The 21,289-nt window shown below is 29.6% G+C and overlaps 2 protein-coding genes across 5 annotated transcripts; one reads left to right on the top strand and one right to left on the bottom strand.

Moving 5' to 3' along the window:
• Positions 1-12: 12 nt before the first annotated feature.
• LOC122515637 (WD repeat-containing protein 89) lies at positions 13-2,906 on the top strand. Of its 2 annotated transcripts, XM_043633051.1 has the most exons (8): positions 13-213; positions 494-619; positions 950-1,176; positions 1,292-1,629; positions 1,709-1,837; positions 2,325-2,419; positions 2,489-2,591; positions 2,722-2,906. In XM_043633051.1, the coding sequence occupies exons 2-8, from the start codon at positions 495-497 to the stop codon at positions 2,875-2,877; spliced, it is 1,173 nt and encodes a 390-aa protein (XP_043488986.1). In that variant the 5' UTR covers positions 13-213; position 494; the 3' UTR covers positions 2,878-2,906. The 2 variants fall into 2 exon arrangements, with proteins under 2 accessions (XP_043488986.1, XP_043488984.1); XM_043633049.1 differs by lacking the exon at positions 13-213 and having other exon boundaries at positions 221-619.
• A 4,747-nt stretch (positions 2,907-7,653) lies between these two features.
• LOC122523096 (rho guanine nucleotide exchange factor 28) lies at positions 7,654-21,274 on the bottom strand. 3 transcript variants are annotated; one of them, XM_043644707.1, is made up of 18 exons: positions 21,069-21,274; positions 20,629-20,752; positions 16,875-17,201; positions 16,414-16,760; positions 16,106-16,255; positions 15,845-16,032; positions 14,839-14,914; positions 14,617-14,746; positions 14,342-14,534; positions 13,314-13,385; positions 11,974-12,030; positions 11,305-11,857; positions 10,979-11,208; positions 10,361-10,908; positions 10,034-10,233; positions 9,784-9,963; positions 8,999-9,711; positions 7,654-8,453 (listed from the first exon to the last, which is right to left on the bottom strand). In XM_043644707.1, the coding sequence occupies exons 2-18, from the start codon at positions 20,666-20,668 to the stop codon at positions 8,207-8,209; spliced, it is 4,251 nt and encodes a 1,416-aa protein (XP_043500642.1). In that variant the 5' UTR covers positions 20,669-20,752; positions 21,069-21,274; the 3' UTR covers positions 7,654-8,206. The 3 variants fall into 3 exon arrangements, with proteins under 3 accessions (XP_043500642.1, XP_043500724.1, XP_043500804.1); XM_043644789.1 differs by lacking the exon at positions 13,314-13,385 and having other exon boundaries at positions 21,069-21,272; XM_043644869.1 differs by lacking the exons at positions 20,629-20,752; positions 21,069-21,274 and having other exon boundaries at positions 16,968-17,093.
• Positions 21,275-21,289: the final 15 nt, after the last annotated feature.

Below are 21,289 nucleotides of genomic sequence, written 5' to 3'. Positions count from 1 at the left end.
AATAAAATAAAATGATTAAGTTACATATTTATTTGTTTCCATATAAAAAAAAAAAAAAAAGAAAAATTAATTTGAGTGATATTGAATTGCCGATTTTTCATAGTTGCGCATGCGCGTTAAGAGTTAATCATTTTAAGAACACTAATGCCATCGAATCAACGGTTTAATTGCAATACAGGTTATGTTATTCTCGTTCCTGTTTGTCTTGTGAAGGTAATAAATAATACGCAATCACGTTTTACAATTTGCTGAGAGAAATAATTCTTATAGTTTGTTATATATATATATATATTATTTGAATTTTTGTGTGTATTTTACGTTATTAATAACAAATATATAACTTCAATATGAATTAACCAGATAGATTTGTTTTCCGAACAAAGCATGTTTATAATTCCAATGATACGATAACCTCAAACACATAGCGTCTATATTTCAAAAGTTTGTTTTTATAGAATATGGCAAATATAACTGATTCTCTTAAAAAACTTAGCATGGAGAACGGTACGACGAAGCAGAACAACATGTCCACGAAGAAGAAAAACGAATTGATATTATCGGTCGAAGAGGCGGTGTCTCTGCAAAAAAATTATGTTTTAGCGGTTTGTGGAACTCAAAGGTGAACATTTTATTTTTGTTTATTATTTTACATTAATAATATTTAAACTGCAAAACATAACTTATACATCAATCATCAATTTATTTTAAAATATAAATAATTGTATAATACACAAAAAATAAATGATAAAATTAATTATTCGATTTGTTGATTCAATCCATTGCTGTTATTACCGGTATTTTATATTTATAGATATATATATATATATATATGTATATAAAATAAGTTTAAAAAATTTACGATTATTTATATGTATAGAAACTGGTTTAATTTATATTTATTGTCTCAATAATTTTTATAATAGAATTAATAGTAATTTATTGTCTTTAGTGAACCAGAATTCAGAATTGGCACTGCCTTATCTGATCATTCGTGTGTCATATATACAGTCGGAGAAACTTTAAGTAGGACTATCACGTTAACTCATAATAAAGCTACTATTGTTGGAATCAAATTCAGTCCTATCTCCAAGAATGTTATATATATGGCAACTAATAATGGAGTAATTACTGCATACGATCTACGCGCTAAAGGAAAAGCAGTTACAGAATTTAAAGGTTCGCACTTATATTTTATCAAATATTTAAAACTTTATAAATGATCTTTTTTGAATTTTCTAAATGTTTTACAATACCAATTCTAACTTACATTTATTTAAACTGCTTTTTCTAGATGCTTCGGAAGATGGAAAATTAAAACCATTAGCTAGTTTCGATATAAGTTGTGATGAAAGACTTATCGCTGGTGGAACCGAATATATTGGTGGAGATGCATTTATTTTATTTTGGGATATTAGGCATAGTAATTCTAAAGTAGAATCTAAGGGTAATAATCTTCTTGGCGGTTATTGGCAGTCACATATGGATGATGTGACCCGTTTATCATTTCATCCTGATAAGCGAGATATTTTAGCATCTGGTAGTGTAGATGGTCTTATCAATATTTTTGATCTGACACAACCTACTGAAGATTTGGCATTAAGATATTCATTAAATACCGAGTCCTCTGTAGTAAGTTTATTTTATGATTGTTAATAATATAATGTAGAATTAATTAACTCTTTTTATTAAATGCACTTTTAAATAAAAGGATGGATTAGGCTGGATGAATAATGACAACCTGTGGTGTACAACGTTTACATCATCGTTACAATTGTGGGATTATGAAGGAGTAACACCGTATAAAAGGTTCAAACGTAGCTGTTTAGCAATTACACAAGTATGTTTTAGTTGTATCATTTTTTTAGGTATTACTTTTTTCTTTAGCAATTGTAATATTTTACAAAATTTTCATTAAAATATTTTATACATATATTTATACATATAAAGAAAGAAAAAATTGTATAATAGAGAAGTTATGATATATTATTTCAGTTAATTAAATATTGGATAAGTTATATAAAATTAAATTAAAACGAGTCAGTTTATAAATATAAATATTTATTCACAATCTGTGTTATTAGGGCATTTCAAAATTTTATTGCAGAAATTGGTAAAATTTATGAGCTATAGCTTTGATGACGAGCACACCAATATATGCAATATTTTAATGCACATATACATGCTGCTGTCAATATTTTGAGAAATTCGTGGATAAGGAAATCCAGAAGACTTGTATATATCCAAACGCATAATTGCACACTTTTCGTTATATATATTAACAACAACACAATGGTTTCAATTTCTTTTATTAATTTTGCTTCTAGGACGACGAACCAGATAATTGCTACATAGTTAAGTTTCATCCTTCGAATGCTCTTGGACAGCCATTCCTGTTAGCAGGATCAGATAATGTTAAAGGGTAAATAATGATTAATTACCTAAATAAATAAATAAATTTAATAACGTGCTCGTTATATTTGTTTGATAGCAAAAACTTGAGATGCCTAAGTATCGCGAATGATCAACTAGAAATCTATTATAATCTTGTTGGAAATAAGCAATATGTAAGAGATAGTTGGTTACATGAAAAGGTACGCTTATATAAAAATCAAAATGAATCTTTAATATATTGAGTGTCAAGGTTTGGTGTGGCATTTAATATATTAATTATAAATGTAAAAACAAAAAAATTGAAATAATCTATTAATTGTGATATCGTAGAGTAACTCTTTAGTAACCGTCGGAGAAGATGGTATAATAAATATTTGGAGACAATCAGAGTCCAATGGCATTCAAAATAATGCAGGCCAGAAATTATTAACTAAGATCGGCAGTGGAAAAAGCCGGGAACGTCAGCATAGAAGCAGACCATACTAATTGTGAGCATTAATGAAATAATTATAAGATAAAAATTTATAAAATGAACACACTATTTTGTAAGTAAAAAATATAATAAACAGAAAAAGAGTAATCGCTTGATATATATAAATTCGGACGTAATGTATATTTCTTTCACGTTCTTTATTACAATAACAGTTGTATGTACATTTATAATAAATAGGTTCTTATTTTTTTTATACGGCTAAATATTTAACGACGATTTATATAACGTTTAAAAAATTCAGCACGTTTGCATGTCAATGTTTAAGGAATGTAAATTGTATACCACAATGCGTTTTTTTTGTGTGTATATATATATATGAAATTAAACACGAAAGAAAAGAACTATTGTTAACTCTTTTCTGTTCTTGTCGAGTTTAAAATATTCAACTTAAAAGAAAAAGATACGTTTATTGTGTTTAATAGATATATATATATATATATATATATATGTATTATATTCAATTTAATAATAAAATCAATGAATTTTTTTCATCGAACCTCAGTATTTAGAAAATATATACGATGGAACTGCGAAAGAAAGACGCAGTTTAAAGATATACTACTGGGAGCGGAAAAAATCGTAAGTGCAGCTATTACATGATTCAAAGATATAGGATGAAAGAGAAAGAAAGACAAAAAAAGAATGAAATTTTAAAAAGAAATAAAAAATACGAGAAAAATTCTAGGGGTAATACGCGTCGTTTTTTTTCACAATAAAGCGATTCTGTGATACAACTCAGCTATGGCAAGAGGTAATAATAATAATAGTATAATAAATGCCTTTCAAGTATAAAAAAGTGTCAATTAAATAGAAAAATTGTGTGAATAAAAAATATTATCTAAATAATAAAAAATACGACTTTATATATATATGTATAATGTACGTGCGATTATGATGATGTTATTATTATTATTATTATTATTATTATTATTATTATTATTATTATTATTTAACAGAGTAATCATTACTTGAGGTCTCGTTGTCGCTATGTAAGAAAGTAGCGACCACGAATCAGCAAACTTCTTCTTTTGTATGCTTTCTTTCACATACAAAAGTTCATAGTCGGTTCGTCATCATATATATATATATATATATATATGAATATTTCTTTACGATTCAAACAGTCTGGTAAAAAAGAGCGTACACCGTGCATTATTTATCACGATAAATACAAGTTTCGCATAATAATACTTCTTTTTCAGTCGAACGATGAAATTCTGACAAAGTTCTGTGTCTGAGCGAAAAATTCAATAATATAACAATTAATATTTAATAGTGTATATAAACAACCGAGTCGCGCGATTCGTAATTTATTTTTATTTTTGTTTGTTTTCTTCTTATTTTTTCGTTTTCTCCTCTTTTCAAGTTATACTCAAGTCTCTTAAAAGATTTCTTTTATAATACTAGATTATCGAATGAGCGCATATAATAAAACAAACGTACGCCCTTAGATACATATTACAATGTTACGATAACGTTCCAAATATGATCGCAGTAGCGAGTATCACAAAATGATAACAGTAGATATAGTTTTAAAGTGAAATAGTATATAGGTACAGAGTAAACGTACAAAAATACTTCCCATGAGCAATAGGGACGTAAAGATTCGCTAAAACATGGAAAACCCCACGTTTATTATTATTAATATTATTATTATTATTATTATTATTATTACTTTTATTATTATTTTTTATTATTCCTATTTTTATTATTAATTTTATTATTAATTTTATTATTATTATTATTATTATTATTAATAATATTAATATTATCATTTTATATATATATGTGTTCTCTGTGATTTAAAGTTGTAACGCCATATGACATCAAAATTTAGATGTCATAAAACGTACGTAGGCCGCCACACTACTCTAGCTGTTAACAACAATTTGATTTCATCTTGTTACCTTTAAGATGATGACCGACTTCAACTTAGAATCATTACATCCCAACCTTTATTATTCTTTCTTTTTCTTTTTTATTATTTATTTATTTATTTTTTAATCAGAAAATCCAGTCTACAATGATACTCGTTAAAAATATCTACCAAACAATGCAAGAATTTCTGAAATGCTAGTTTTTTTATTTTCTTTGCCCTTTTTTTTGAAAATATTTGCATTTATTCCGATCTAATAGAACTTCTTTCTACATGTGTAAATACTTTGAATACAATACACAAAATATGAAGTCGAACATTCATCTGTAAAGGTCTCTCTCTACTAATAGCTAAAAATACGATATATCGTCATATATGCTCTTTCGACATATTTTTATTTAAATAATAGACTTGTATGATTTGTATGTCTGTTTGTTTTTTTTTCTTATTTTTTTTTTTTTTTCTTATTTTTTTCATTTTCTCACAATTGAATTCTCTTATATAGAATACTTTTTTTTTTAAACGATTGTAAAGGGAACAGACCCCTCAAACCCGTAAAAGGGAGAGTAATAAAGACTATATAGAATACTTTTTAATAACTATTGTCATCACGATTGATTGAGACGAACTGGTAGTAATATTACTTATATATGTTTCTCCTTAGTTAATTAATTTAATTAATTAGATTTAGTGTCACTCTTTGCACTTCATCATGGTGAACCATAATGACGCTTTTAATCATTCGATCATATTGCACGCTATATAACATTAATTTTTATTAGGCAAATTTGCGACGCATTTACAAGCATGATTTTTTCTAATATTTTATTTCCTAATTTATACAAAATAATAATAAGAGATAATTTATGCGCATAGATTTCCTTTCTTTTTTTTTTTTTTTAATAATATTCAAATGAAAATAATAATAATAATAATAATACTCAAAGATTTCTTTGCTTCTTTTTTAATGTTTCTTCTTTATCCTGTTAGAAATAATTAGAAAACTAATATATTATTGCTAATAATATAAGAGAAATATCCTGAAGCAATGAACATTATCGTTTCTAATACAATATAAATTTGTCTATGTTTTTGTTTCATTGAGAAACACAGTGATCAATTAGATATTTCAATATATCTATAATCAGCTTAATTTACTATTCATTCTCAATTTATACATGTTTACAATAAATAGAATTTTCAAAGAAGAAGAAGCAAGAAATTTATATATATATATATGCATTAGAAGGAACGAGAAACGGTTTCTCATTTTTCAGAGCGTGCATTATGATCACACATTGCATAATACTTTTATCGAAAAATGCATTTATTTTATTCTCTTTTCCCATCACAATTAACGATACGAATCTTTCTTCTTTTCTTCCTATGTATGTTGATATATAGAAGATAATAATAGAAATAAAATTAGTTAATCAGAGCAGTCAAAAATATTTCTATATCATCCGTCTTCTCTCTTATGCAATGTAATAAATAAAAAAATGATCAATATAGATAATCGATGAAAAATAATGCGGATATAACAATAATGGCAGTGAATAATCTCGAAAGAAAATTTCAATCATAAATAGTCTTACTTAATTATGTTATGTGTAAATGTATGTATGTATATATGTATGTATTTGAGAAATAGCATTGTGATTTTATAAAATGGAGGCGATCTATACAATTAAAAAGAAAAAAGAAACAAAATCAAATATCTACTACGAAAACTCGACTTCAATCAACGAACAGCTTGGCACACGAAAAACAATGATTAATTAATTAACGAATTAATTAATGATTGTTACAACAGTAGGTATATATTTTACCCGTCTCATGTATTTTTGTTTAGCACGTATTAAAATACTTTGAAAATTTATAGTATAAGAATAACTACCCCAGATGAGCGAGTTATGCACTCTCGTATTCATCATAGATACTACATGCATAATTTACAGATAAGATCAGTATCAATATGATGTGCTTGTATATTATTAGTGGTATATATATATATATTTTTTTTATTTTCTTTGTTGTGTTGAAATTTTAAGCACACACGCTTATAGAATAGAATAATAACAGCAGAGACTCAAGCACATCCTTCTCCCTTTTCTTCGTAAATAACACGCGCTTTTTAAGCATATGAGGCTTGCATATACAAATATACAGAGTATCCTGTAACTAGTGGTACAACCGAACGGGATGTGATTCTACATGGAAAACTAATACTCGACACATTTTCAAATTGAGTTTTCTCGATAATCAAATCTCATATGAACAAAATTTTATTCCACATTTTTAACACGGTATTTTCATGTAGAATCATATCCTGCTCGCTTATATTATCAGTTTCAGGGCACCCGATATATTATATATATATATATATATATATATGTACTCATATATCTATCTTACATTTTTGCAAATAGCAACAGGTTTACTTAAAAGATTCGTCTAAAACCGTGCGCGTTTCTAAAACGTTCAGTCGGCTTAATATAACATAACGAGCAAGAATTCAACAAGATTGGCTGGTTCTCTACTACTTCGCTAATCCGGCCTTGTTTCTAATACTTTTTTTACTTTATTTATTTATATGCTTATTTTATTTTAAGTTTTTCTTCTCGTTTACTTTCCTGATTGCAATTGGAATTGCCATGTCTTTCACAAGTCCTTAGTGGTCACGAGCTTTTAAAGATTTGGTATAAAAGTTTGAATTATTGCCATCGATAGCAGTTGTAACAAAGTGATCATTTTGAATTTTATTATATTTTATATTTATTTCTTTTCTTTCTTTTTTCTAATCACCTCCTCATTATCATTATCATTATCATTATCATTATCATTATCATTATCATTATTATTATTATTATTATTATTATTATTATTATTATTATTTGTTTCTTAATATTGCATACTCGTATTTACTTTAACGATATTTATATATATATACTGTGCTCTTCATTTTAGCACATCGAAAGTTCTTTCACGTAATACATACGTGTCATATATTGCGAAATTCTTTGAAACCTGCAACCCTTTTCTCCTATATTAAGAGGTTGATATATTTTTTCTTAGTTTTTGTTGTTGTTTATTTTAAGAGTTATAGGTTTCTAAGGATATCAAAAGTTACAGGAAGAAAAAAGCTATAATAACGATATTCGAAGTAGAGAAAGAGAGAGAGAGAGAGAGAAAGAGAGAGAAATAGAAATATATATATATAGAAAGAGAAAAAGAGATAATAAAAAGAAAGAATGATAGTATATATGTAGAAATAACGATCAGTCTTATTACCGACTGAAAGTTGAAAGTCAAAAGGACTTAACCCGGCTTCTAGTCTGACTATCTCTTGATCGAGATTGCGGAGGCGTTTGTACAGACGTCGGAGTAGCTCCATCGTTATTTGGACGTGAATTACGCGAATGTTTTCGTCCGAATCTAAAGAATCGTCAGAAAAAGATCACCTCTTCTTCCAATGGTTGTTGCTGTTCTGCACGTTGATGCTGTTGTTGATACGACTCGGGGGGAGATTGTGTATTTCGAAGAGATCGATTAGAGGAATGTGTTAGACTTGTCCCGCTACCATGATTATTGCCGAGGTCAGGAGAAGAAAATGCAGATCCAGTTACAATAGCAGGGCTACTTCCTGTTCTAGTATGCCGGTCTGGACTATAGTGGCTTGCAGTACTTCCGCTCCTATTGATGGTACGATAACAAGAGAGAGAAAGAGAGTAATTACAATAAAAAAATATATTCCTTTACAAGATATGAAAATAAGAAAAAGAGGGTAAATAAATAAATAGATAGATAGAGAGAGAGAAAGAAAGACATACGCGTGAAAGCCATTTTTTCTAAAAGCATCTAAGAAGGAAATGCCTTTAATGACATTATCTTTTTTTCCATTTAACCAATATGACCTAGTTAAACTTTTATTATTAAGATTGCTTCTACTCAGATATATAGATTTACCTTTGTTGAGGATGTAAGCGATATATCGCGAAGTTCCTTTAATCATTTGTAGTGGTTTACGCATAGTAAATCGTCGCGTAAAAGCCATTATTATAACATGCTGCTGCTAAGTTTAAAAACATGCCACAGCAGAAAGAATGAGTGGCGTGAAATGAATATATATGTATGTATATGTATCTATGTATGTATCTATTTATGTAATTATGAAGTGAAAGCAATATCGTATGATGATAAAGAGTAGTAGATCGTGAGAGATTCACTTCGTTTTCTACCTGCTATTGTTATTACTTCCACTTGCGAGCTTCAATGGTAGTTGCTGCTTGACAGGAAGATTGCTTTGTACTTTCTGCTGATTGGTAGCGCTGATTAAATTAATAGGTATTCTCTTAGCATCTGCTTGTGACTTTCGTGGTTGTACGATTTCTGTACCACTCTGTGTCACGTGTGGTAGATGATTAGTTGTAGGACCCGTTGTAGAGCCTGCAACCAAAGTAACACCTTGACGTTCCAGCGCCTGCAATCGGCGATACAATTGTTCACGCTGTTGAGTAACGTCTCTTTGCTCCGCGGCCAATTGTTCTCTCTGCCTTGCTAATTCAGTTCGTTCCTCTTCCAATTGATTTTTTTCTTGCTGAGAAGCATCACGAAATGCTGCCTTCTCGCGACTAAGTTGATCCTGCAAATTTCTCAACTCCTCCAATTGGCGATTTGGATTCGGTCTGTTATTCAATGATTTTCCCATACTTCCCTCCTTGCATGCAGTTAGTTGGGCTTGTAGACCATCGATTGTCGTCATTTGGTTATTGATTATACAAATCAGAGCATAGACGTGATTCGATAAACGTATCGCAGTCAATTGTTGATCTTTGTTCACATCTAATTCGGAACTTTCTCTATCCTCTGGATTTTCTTTAGATAATTCACCAACTTTTGGGAGAATTGATCCTACATTAATTGCTGTAGCATCACGTACAGGATATCTTTCCTATAAAAAAAAAAAGACGATACAATCATGATCATATAATCATTGTCAAAATTTAATATTTATTAATCTTACCTTGCTGTGATCGAAACCAGCAAAAGTTTCTGCTCGTCTAGGAACGCAAAGAGCTGGTGGAACGTAAGCATCGCTATGACGTTCACCTGCTGAACTTAAACTTCTAGAAAGCGTTGCACCGCCAGCGTTAAATGACAATGAATCAGCCAATCGTGTGGCTTCCCGTACAGCGATAAGAATCTAAACAATGATTGTTTTATTAATAATATACTATAAGTTTATTTAATCGTTAATAGAAATAATTAATTACCTTTTGCCGTTGAGTCGTATCTATCACCTCCATCTGAGCAAGACTAGTATAATCAAGAATTTCTTTTTCCACCTTATCCATTTTTTCGTAATCATTATCATTTTCATTCCAAATGTTTGATGTACGGAAAAGTCTAACTCGTAAATTTATTTTCTCTTCAAACAATAATGCTTGCTCAACGTCCTTTTTCCGTATTTCATCTTTTTGATGATTTTCAATAAATATTTTCATTCAATTAATGTGAAATTAATTTTTTTTATATATATTATTATATTATATATTTAGACTATATTATATAGATTATTAAACTTTAAATTAAAAACTTACCGATAATTTTAACTACGTGCGATTCCTTAGCTTTAATCATTTTTTGTCTTTCTTCTACATAAAGCATCGATATGGAAGATGAACGTGTATCCCTTAATTCATTATTACTGTTGCCATCCGTAATAACATCAGTATCATTTTCAGGTTCTTGAGGACAAGCTTCAACAGCTAAACGTATTGCCTGAATCCACACTTGCTTATCCTTGGGCTTTTGAACTTTTAATTCAAACATTTCAGGTTCAGCTGGATTACTACTTATCAAGTAGATACCTCTGGATTCTTGACCAGCTTTTTCACGTACCAATAATTTCTGTAACGACACTACACTAGCAGCTTTATTGTCCGGAACTAAGAAAGCATATTTTTGATCTCTTTCAACTAAGAAGAATAATATATCGGAAAGAACGACTACAACAATGGCAGTCATTTTTCCACGACCTTGCATTAAATATGCCGTCCCTTCGAATTTCAATATTCTATTGAACGCCATTATATCTGATTTCTTGAACTTAGCACCACGATAAGTGGCAAATGATTTCGCGTCGATCCTAATAAATAAATCGCGTTTTAAAATATTTTTTTGTTTGAAAAAGCACACACATATGTATAGAAACTTACTTATTATAAATCTCTAATTTCCTATCTTCTCGGTCTTTATCCGCCACGCAAGCATCTACATCCGCTAAAATTTCTTTTACCAATCCCAGAGCCTTTTTTAAACTCTCTCCCTCATCTGGCATAATACCAGTTTTAATAAGTGGTTCGACTAGTAACGGATATTTTGTTAAACGTTGTGTAACAAACAATATACATTCTGGAATACCCTTCTTTTTCAATAAAGGATTTGTCTATATTCATTAAAAATCAAAATTAATTTATCCTATCTTTAATAAATTAATAAATAAATACACACGTTAACAATAATAATTTATAGAATCCCTTACCTGACAGTGACGTACGAAACGTGCAAATCGAGCATCATGTTGCAAATAATACTTGTAAGTTTCAACAGCTTCCCTATGACGACTACAGAATTCACCATATGCACTTTTCATACGTTGAGAATTTTCACCTGAGAATTGTTCGACAAGTATGTCAGCGATAGTAGGAACAACAGGATTTGCATTTTGACATTTACGTAATTTCTGTAGAAATTTCAAATGAATATCGATGAGATCGCGTAATCTGGGAAACATTCGTTCCAGATTTGGTTGTCCCAAACGGAAATGACGTCGTAAGCCTTCTACAAAAATCCTTTCCATGGCTAACAATACTAAGCAATGATGTTTTTCTGTTAAAATAAATTCATATATATGCTCTTGTCTTTTCACTTCTCGTTCACAATGATCTACGAGACGTGATGCTACTTTTCTTCCAATGGCTGTACTCCATGAATCAGGTTCTTCCTTTCCTAAGCCCAGTTCAGGATCTAAGCCTTCGAGATCACCTACAGTAAACTGATGTGCTTCATCTCCAAAATCGAATTCCTCCCAACTACTAAAATAATAAAAAGTAGTATATGTAAGTAAATATATATATTAGTATTTATAACAAATAATTAATTAAACAAATAAACAAAGTTTGATATTGATAAAATTGATATTATTACATACCCGGAAGCATCCCGATGTGAACCACTATCTGCATCCTTTTCCTCATTAATTGTTTGACTGTAATAGAAATATATTTGTCCATATATTATAAATAAAACAACAACATTGTTCTTTTCAAGCATTCTTAATATCTCATGAAAGATTTTTAATAAAAGCATGTAATAATGATGCTTTTCTTCTTTTAGTGAAAACATAATTATAATATTACCTTCTATACAAACCCTACTGCACATGTAAATATCTTGTATACTTTATAATAATATTATTCAAAATATATTTTAATATTAGTGTCAGATACACTAAAGGTTTTAATATAAGAATATTGTTAGATTATTTTTTAAGTTAGCTTATACATTAAGATATCAGATTTATCAATTTCCTTTTAGTTTATACATAATATATAAGGAATTCCAAGATGCAAACACGTTAAGTAGACCTTTAGTCCAATCAATCTAATAATATATTCTTAGATCATTATATTTATTATTTCTAAACAAACTCTATGCATAGAAACCTAATCATTGTATTTTGATCGATAAAGCAACTATTATAGAACTCTAATCATTTTTTCAACAAAATTCAGATAAAGTTGCAGCAACGATATACAATAAAAATTAATTTTAATATATTGTTAAAATAAAAATAAAAATGATTACAATTTGAGCAAGAGAAAATAGATTAAAATATAAGAGAAGAATTCAATCGAGTAGAGATAACATGAAAAAGAAAAAAAGAAACAGTATGATTATGAAGTTTATCATGATAATTATGAGTATAGAGTTAATATCATAGCATTGAGAAGGGTTACAATTAGTAAGGGGTGTACTCTAAATCTTAGCCTTATACTTACGATTGCATTTTGTTTTTATCTATTTAACTAACATAAGTGATATAATGAAACAGTATTGATCAAGCTAAGATTTTAAACATATCCTAAATAATATGTATTACCTTGAATAAGACCACAGTGAAGGAATTACAGAGAAAAAGAGAAAGAGAGAAAGAGAGAGAAAAAAATGAGAGAAAGAGAGAAAGAGAAAAAGATGAAATGAATAAGTGAACATAAATCGTAGAAGCAAGCAAATCCAGAAGCACAGACAAGCACAGTTTGATACTTTTTTTTCCTCGATATTAACTCGACGTAATATTTAATTAATGTCATTTGTTGACACAATGTGTATGTGAGTTGTGTGTGCTGATAAAAAATAATTAACAAATAAGAATTGATATGTAGTGTGATTCGTCCTACTAGAGATATGTAGGATAATACACGACGAACAGAAACGAGCGAACGCTTCGACAAAATAGGAAATAATACACATCAGACATCTGAGACTTACTTGACTCCGAGCTTGGTGGCAACTCGCCGCCAAGGGCTGTAGCCTGTCACTGTTTTCTTGCTGTTAATTTCCCTTTAATCGTCGAACACGATCGATCGGTTTGTCGTGGTAGCACGAGAGGGAATGCACGGGGGAGGAAAAAGCACACACTGCATTAGGGCAATTTCATTTCGTGTTTGTTTGTATTTTCCCTCCTTCAATAAAATTTCTTTACGCGCAATTATTTTATTATTCTCTAGATCGTCACGTGGAAAATCCAGCTATATATATACGTGTATTATTTTATTTTATTTCTTTTTTCATGTTGTTCATGTATACTTGGAAAATTATGTATAGTGTTAGAGATTTGTTGTAATTATATTGAGAAGGGTATAATTTTGTTTCTATATACTTATATATATATATATTTTTATATATTGTTTTCTTCATAGCTAAATGTATAGCATGGAAAATAAATATGATCATAGTTTAATTGTCTTTTCTAGCGGACGAAAGCATCACAGCGACCACTTACCGAAAGCATCGTGTCATCACGAGATGAGTATATTTTAAAGAAGATTTCAGCACGATATTTTGTTCTATTGATTTTATATACATATATAAATATTTATAAATATAAATATATATATGTATATATATATGTAAATAATATATCAATTAAGATATGTGACAAATTCGAGAAAGCCTGCTGTACTATTGATGTGGCTAATTGCAAAATCAATCAGAAATAAGAAGCTTATGAGCAAGCCAAAATCTCGGAGAAATAATTATTATCTTATATTAAAATATATTACGAATTAAATGATCATATATACATACAAAAATAAAATCTATATTGGCAGAATTGACAAAACAATGAATAGCAATCTTTGTTAATTCGATCATTCTTATTCGTTCATTTAATAATCACTCAGAAAAAAACTCCGAGCTTGGGCTTAGCCATGCCAATTGCGTGCGAATCTCAATCACAGTTACGCGGACTCAATGCAAATATTAAAATAGTGATATACATAGATTGATGCAGTTACCTTCCACTTCCAGATGATGCTGGCAATGGTAACGAAGCTGTAGAACCTCTTTTCACGCTGTTGTTACTTGTAACCGACGAAATACTCGACGTTGATTTTATAACAGCCTTCACAGAATGATGTTTAGATTTACTACATTCTGATACTAAATGATCCTTGCACCCTTGACTTTGATGTATCGACAATCCGCAATCTAAAACGGTAGAATTAGAAAAAAAGATTTCTCAGTTTTTAACGTATAATGTTTTGTATAGGTTTTGTTATATTGTATTTACTTTCACAATGAAGAATTGGTTTACTGGTTGATTGCTTCATGCAAACATCACATTGATAATTTCCTTGTGCTCCAGTTGTCATTGTTATCCACGCATGTTGTTGTTGACTATTTTTCTTGCCACTTTTATCCTACGGGAATATTTAAAATAAAATAAATTATTTGAACAAAAAAATTAGAAAGCAAGAGAATATAACGATCGCAATAAAATCTATTTGTCTACCTTTTTCTTACGGAAAAAAATAGAGCCACGCTTTCTTCTGGTCTTCTCAGAATGTTGATCGTCATATGCAGTTTCTCTGTAAATTAAAATAGTATTTTATTTGATATATATATATTTTTTTTTATATTTTCCAAACATTTTTCTTCGAATTGTACAGAAACAATAAAAGTATACATTTAAAACGATATAAATTCCGCATATACACAAATGTATAACATAAAGAAGCACTTTCCATTCTTACAAATGAAATACTTACTCGTTCTAACAGCACATTAACAGTTAACTGGACATTTGGAATGCCCCCTCTGTCTTCACAATATTTATGACTATGTAATGTGTGAAAGTTGTGACGCTGCATGAAATGCAACGCCCTAAAATACCCCCACCGCCCAAAGAAACGACGATATAACGATATAAGAAACGATGACACACGTTGAAGTAATATAAATTGTATTTTTGTATATGCAGAGAGAATTAAACTTTATAAAATTAATATTAAAACATTATTTTTTACAATTTCAACAAGTACAAAAATCAATTTGGATTATATACAAAACTTTCTATTAAATCTAAATCCGATATTGTTTATTTTTACTTATATTACTCGGAATTGAAATTAACTTGGAATATATCAATCTAACTAAATTATATCGTTTTTCGTTGTTACTAATGGATGAAAAACTTGTGAGTAAATACATTTGAAGTGGGGAATCGGAGCCGTGCCGTCTAGCGAGGATCACTGGTTTCATTCATTCATGTATTAGTAGTAGTTGAAATATAATCTACATTTATCTTGTAAAGAGCTTGTTTATATAGTTCAAAATAAAAGAAGAATTTATATGAATCTAAATAAGTAAAAGTGTAAGTATCATATTTCATGCATCGATCGATTCTAATTAAAATGTGATCGTAGAAATAATGTTTTATGATATTAAATGTATTATTAATATTACAAGAATAAATGTTGACATTTTTTGCAACCAAATATAAACAAAAAGCAACTTACGCTGCGAGAGAAGGTGTTGTCCGCGTACCGGAGTCTGTGAGATGCGTATGAATTGGCGGTGTAACGATGGAAGGGGTTGAAATAGATTTCTGAAGAGGTAAACGTGCACCAGTTAAACCTGGCATCAAACTGCTACTTTCACCTAATCTTTGACTACTTCTTTTAGATACAATCTTCTGATATTCGCTCTGTGACAGGAAATTACATACGTATATCACTATACCTATTATATTTAGACCAATATTTCTAATCTAAAATTACCTGCACAAGGTCTGCCTCATTTAAGGAATGAGTACTTGCTTGTGGTCTGCATGCTCGATTACCTACCCCTACGGTTCCACTACAAGATTTTCCATCTAGTTCTAGTTCCATTTCACTGTCCAGACTACTTAAACTAATGCTGCGTTGTCGCTGAAATAATAACAATAAATAATATTTTGCATCGAAGCATTGAAAATAAAAAATCAAATTATTTTAAAATGCAAGAAAAAATGTATATCAAGCGATAAAATAAAATAAAGCATATATCCAACAATCGATAAATATGTATTTAATGCATGTATATTAACCATATTTTGTGCTTGTAGGTGATTTTGTCCGGAATATCTGCGTCTGCCACGTCTGCTATCTTCCAAATCTGTCCAACTTCGTCTTCTATCTATGCCCTGTGCAGGTTGCACATGAGAGCTTATAGATGGAAAATGTGTCGGAGAACTATTTGTTGAACAATTAACAAGGAGATCCGGATCGGAAGCTTCATGATTATTGGAACGTGATCCACCCTCTGCAAATATCCACGGATATAAAGAAGGACACGAAGAGGTCATGCGATTATTGTATCCCAAAGTGTTTATCGTCAAATCTTTCATACGTTGAATCTGGTCTTGAATTTCGTGCAAATGTTGTAAATTGTCTTCTGTAAAATATACAAAAAGAAAAGAAGAAAGTAATGTTTTGATAATTATAGATAAAGAGACGGATGGAATAATTCTTATTACTTAAAACGTGAAATCTAAATAAAAATATTTACCTAAGACAGGATAGTTCTTAGCAAGACCAGGAGAATGAGGTGTAACACTAATAATGGGTACAAGAGGATTAGGCTGAGTTTGAATGTTAGTACCAAGCGTAAGCAACGGATGTTGCTGTTGTTGTACAGAATTTCCTCCAGACATGGTGATTGTTTTGTTGGTATTATCTTCGGTATAACCTGCCTCTGCGACTATGTTTCCATGTAGACTCAGACCACCAATATCTCCATTAATAGTAGGCACACGGTCGCAGTCGGAATGCGATGATCCAAGGTAATCTGTTATTACATCCTCTTCGCTGTCCTCTCCGCTATTAGGACATTCATCTAAAAAAAAAATATTAATATTTTGATTAACATATACTTTTAAAATATGAAATTGACAATGCATATGTATCATTTACATTGATCTATCTAATTTGTCCTAATTCATTTTCATTAATAATAATGCCATCTTTTTCTGTAATTAAATAAGGTAAATAATAAGCAGATCCAGAGAAGAAAAAGAAGAAGAAGAGAGAGAAAAAGAATGAAATGATATGATACAGTGTAGTACAATACAGAGAATGAAAGTCGTCGTATGTATCGTTGAACGACACACTTTAGGAACCATATCGCGACACAGAGTAAAAACCGATACTGGAACGAACGTCCTCGCGCCTATTGACTGCAAGAAGAACAAACAGAAACATCTACCGACAATCGAGCCAGTCTCCCGATCTTTGTGTCGCGCGACGGCACTATGAACCATATTCAATAGAAATTAGGTCAAATTATTCCGCGCTAGGTACTGTTCCTACTGCATCGGATGTTACAAAAGAAAAATTACATAGACGAATAATTCGATTTTATCCGATCTTTTTAATCTACATTTTCACAAAAAAAGAAAAAAGAAAATAACAAAAATAATTAAAATTAAACAATACGATTATACCAATGAATAATTTCTACCTCGTTTTTTTGCAGTATAATATTACTGATCGTACGTATATATCAACGTATGTATGAGCTCGTCTATACATGATTCGTGAAACGTCAAGTACTACACGAACGGTGACATCGTGATAAAGATAAGGATTACGTGTGGAAAGAAAAGAAAAAAATATTAAATCTATACTTGTATATCTAGAAGCGCGGGAGCTCATCGATAAACGTTTAATTCTTCTAGTATCTTATATTAACGGCAGGTGTGTTTTTTTTAAATCAGGAAGTAAAAAGAAAGATAGAAAAAGACAGATAGACACAAAAAGGGTAAATCGTACCACGGTCACGTTTCCTTTCCGCAGTTTTGACTCTTTTCTCACTATTTATCTCATTATACTTTATTTTCTTATTAATGAATAAAAACAAATATTTTTCTTTTCTTAATTAACTTGACAATAAAATAATTTTCGATTAAATATGTCTCGTTTAAATCACACCGATTCTAAGTTATATCGCAACTTATTGTTATTCTCTCGTGTAAATAAGAACGGTGGTGGTGCATGTACTGCTGCTACTACTACTAACACATACACACTCGTTCACAGAGAGTGTCTCGAGAATCAGCAGCAGCACTTTTCCGGGTAGCAGGGGGTAGACAGACTGTTGCTTTTCCCCGTAGCGCTGCTCCCAAGCGCAAACTGAATTGATCCATCGTGCGCGCTACCCCCACCTTTAAAGTCAAACCACCACCGTCACCCCATCACCACCCGCCGACCTTCGGAACTTCTACCTCTCCGCCCACCAAATGCGACTTGTCTTCTCCCTTCTTCCTCCTACTCTACCTCTCATCCTCTTCCTCCTTCTCCAAAATCTACCCACACACGTGACACACCACCTGACGTATACGGTCATACGTACATACTATATTTTTACACACACATGCACGTACATACATATCATATATGTATATATATTCATCTATACGCTTTCATATAAATATATTTTTTTATATCACACCGTGTGACATCTTTGAAGATTTAACATTTTCCAATGTTTAAATGTAATAGTTGTAAAAAATCTAAAGTATATTTTTTCTTTCCATGCTTTTAGCCAATACTTTGCCCAGACCGTGATGACTCTATCTATCTATCTATCTTTCTCTTTCTCTCTTTCTCTTTCATTGCCATTTCACTGCCTTCTTTCCTTTCTCCTCCTCATCCATTCTCCAACAACTCACCCTTCTTTCTCTACCTTTTCATCTCCATCTTTCCTACATACTCTTTTTCGTTCTTTCGAACCTCCAATTCACATTATACTTCACAGTCTACAACACCCTACAGACCTCTACTCCCTCTCTTATCACACCCACCTACCCCTTATTATTACATGTATATACTACTATGTACTATATATGTAATACGATCTCGATAATCTCATATATTTATTTGAAATTATTGGCGCACAATAGTAAATCGATTCAAATTTTCGATATAACGTTATCGATGCACGATATATGTTTTAAAATCTAACGTTTATTTCTAACGTTACTATAATTATTATTTCTTTTATGTCATTGATTGTAACATCTAGTGATAAGCATGTAACTTCTTAGTATCTTAATAGAAGAATCAAATAACGCATTTAATAAATGTTGCGTTATAACGTTATCATTATCGTGCCATTGATTTTATATATCTTTTTTCATTGTTTAGATTACAAAGTTACAATGATATTATTTCTATGTTGTAACGATATTATATATGTAAATAGATTGTATTTAAAATTTCAATATATTTTTGTTCGAATATTTAATTTTACCGCCTTACTTTATTGCAATATGAATATTAGCGCGATTATTATTGGTAGAAATTTATTTCAAAATCACGTGATCTACGACCAATGAAATAACCAAGTAGTTTTATACGCCTAGTTTCACGTATCGAAAAATTATTATTATTATTATTATTATTATTATTATTATTATTATTATTATTATTATTATTATTTTTATTATTATTATTATTATTATTTTTTTATTATTATTATTATTATTTTTATTATTATTATTATTATTTATTATTATTATTATTATTATTATTATTATTGGTAGTACTTCACAGTCGATTATAGCGATTAAAGTTGTAGAGACTTTTAAAATATTTTAAATAATTTAACATCGCGTGTTATTCGATTTCGTATCTTATTTTTGATATAGCGACTAGATTTTGATAATACGTTTCAAGTATAGAATTTTGATTTTATTTCTTTTTAAAAATATAATTAAAAAATGTATTTTACTTATCTTTTTAATCTTATAATTTGCCAATCACTTTTATACAAATCGTAAATACTAGAATATATGTAACTTTTTTTGGTTTGTTCACATAAATATAATAAAATATATACCATAATATAATTGAAAATATTTTGCAGAGAATATATTTTTCGGTTAATAGAATTAAAGATATAACATATACGTGCATAAAAATGCATATATAGTGTTTAAAATTGTTTACATTTGTTCATAGAACTTACACGTTTAATAAAATGTGTTACGAAAAGAAAAGGAGTAAGAAGAAAAAAGGCATTATTATTTGGGCAAGCAAGAGTTATATTTTTTGTTTTGTTTTATTAGGTTAGTGCGATAAAAAAGTTTTGTTACTAAATGAAAGAAATAATGTATATAGATATAGATGTGTGTATATATATATATATATATGTATATATATATATATATATATGTACATATATTATTTTATTACATAGGACAAGCATGTAAATCTAAAAATACAGTAAAACTGCAATAATAATAAGAATAATATTAACTTACCGGATGAAAATGGAGCTAGTACCTCCTGCCGTTTCTCCATGTTTCTTTATTTTTTTAATTTTTTATTTCCTTATCTTGCTTCAACAATGTTTTGAGAAATGTCTGATTTTTTTATGTTGATAATCTGAAATATTGTAAAAGTATTTAATATTTTTTTCTACGAATTGCATATCATTGGTAATAATATTAATTCAAGCATAATTGCGTAAATCAAATTTTAGAAAAATAGAAAATATGATTTTTATCATTAAAATGAGAAATAAATTAATTTTATTAAAAATTAACGATGTTAAAGAAGAAGGCATTGTTAATCGTAAGTGCATTTAATTTACACAACTAAAAGGTGTCTTACGTACACACTTTGTTACCAAAGGAAGCCGTATTGACAGGTGTACATAGTTTAACTTTTAACTATAATAATAGAATCAACAAATACGTACCGAAAATGTAATAGTTTTTTATAACTCCATTAGTATCGAATATGCTTTATCCTGCCTTAGTACTTTATAAAATAATGAAATATTGTAATGGAAAATAATTTCCTACACCGAAGGCACGTCGACCATTTTGTACTAGCTAAAGTATATACGCTCGGTAGACGACAATACAGTATAGTAAAGGATGGAGTAATCTCCGTGTATTGGCTGTAACGTTCAAAAAT

Source organism: Polistes fuscatus, unplaced genomic scaffold, assembly GCF_010416935.1.
Source record: "Polistes fuscatus isolate 324 unplaced genomic scaffold, CU_Pfus_HIC Scaffold1, whole genome shotgun sequence".
Classification (NCBI taxonomy): Eukaryota; Metazoa; Arthropoda; class Insecta; order Hymenoptera; family Vespidae; genus Polistes; species Polistes fuscatus.
The sequence above is the reverse complement of the archived record's forward strand: the minus strand, read 5'-3'. Positions and strand labels throughout refer to the sequence as shown.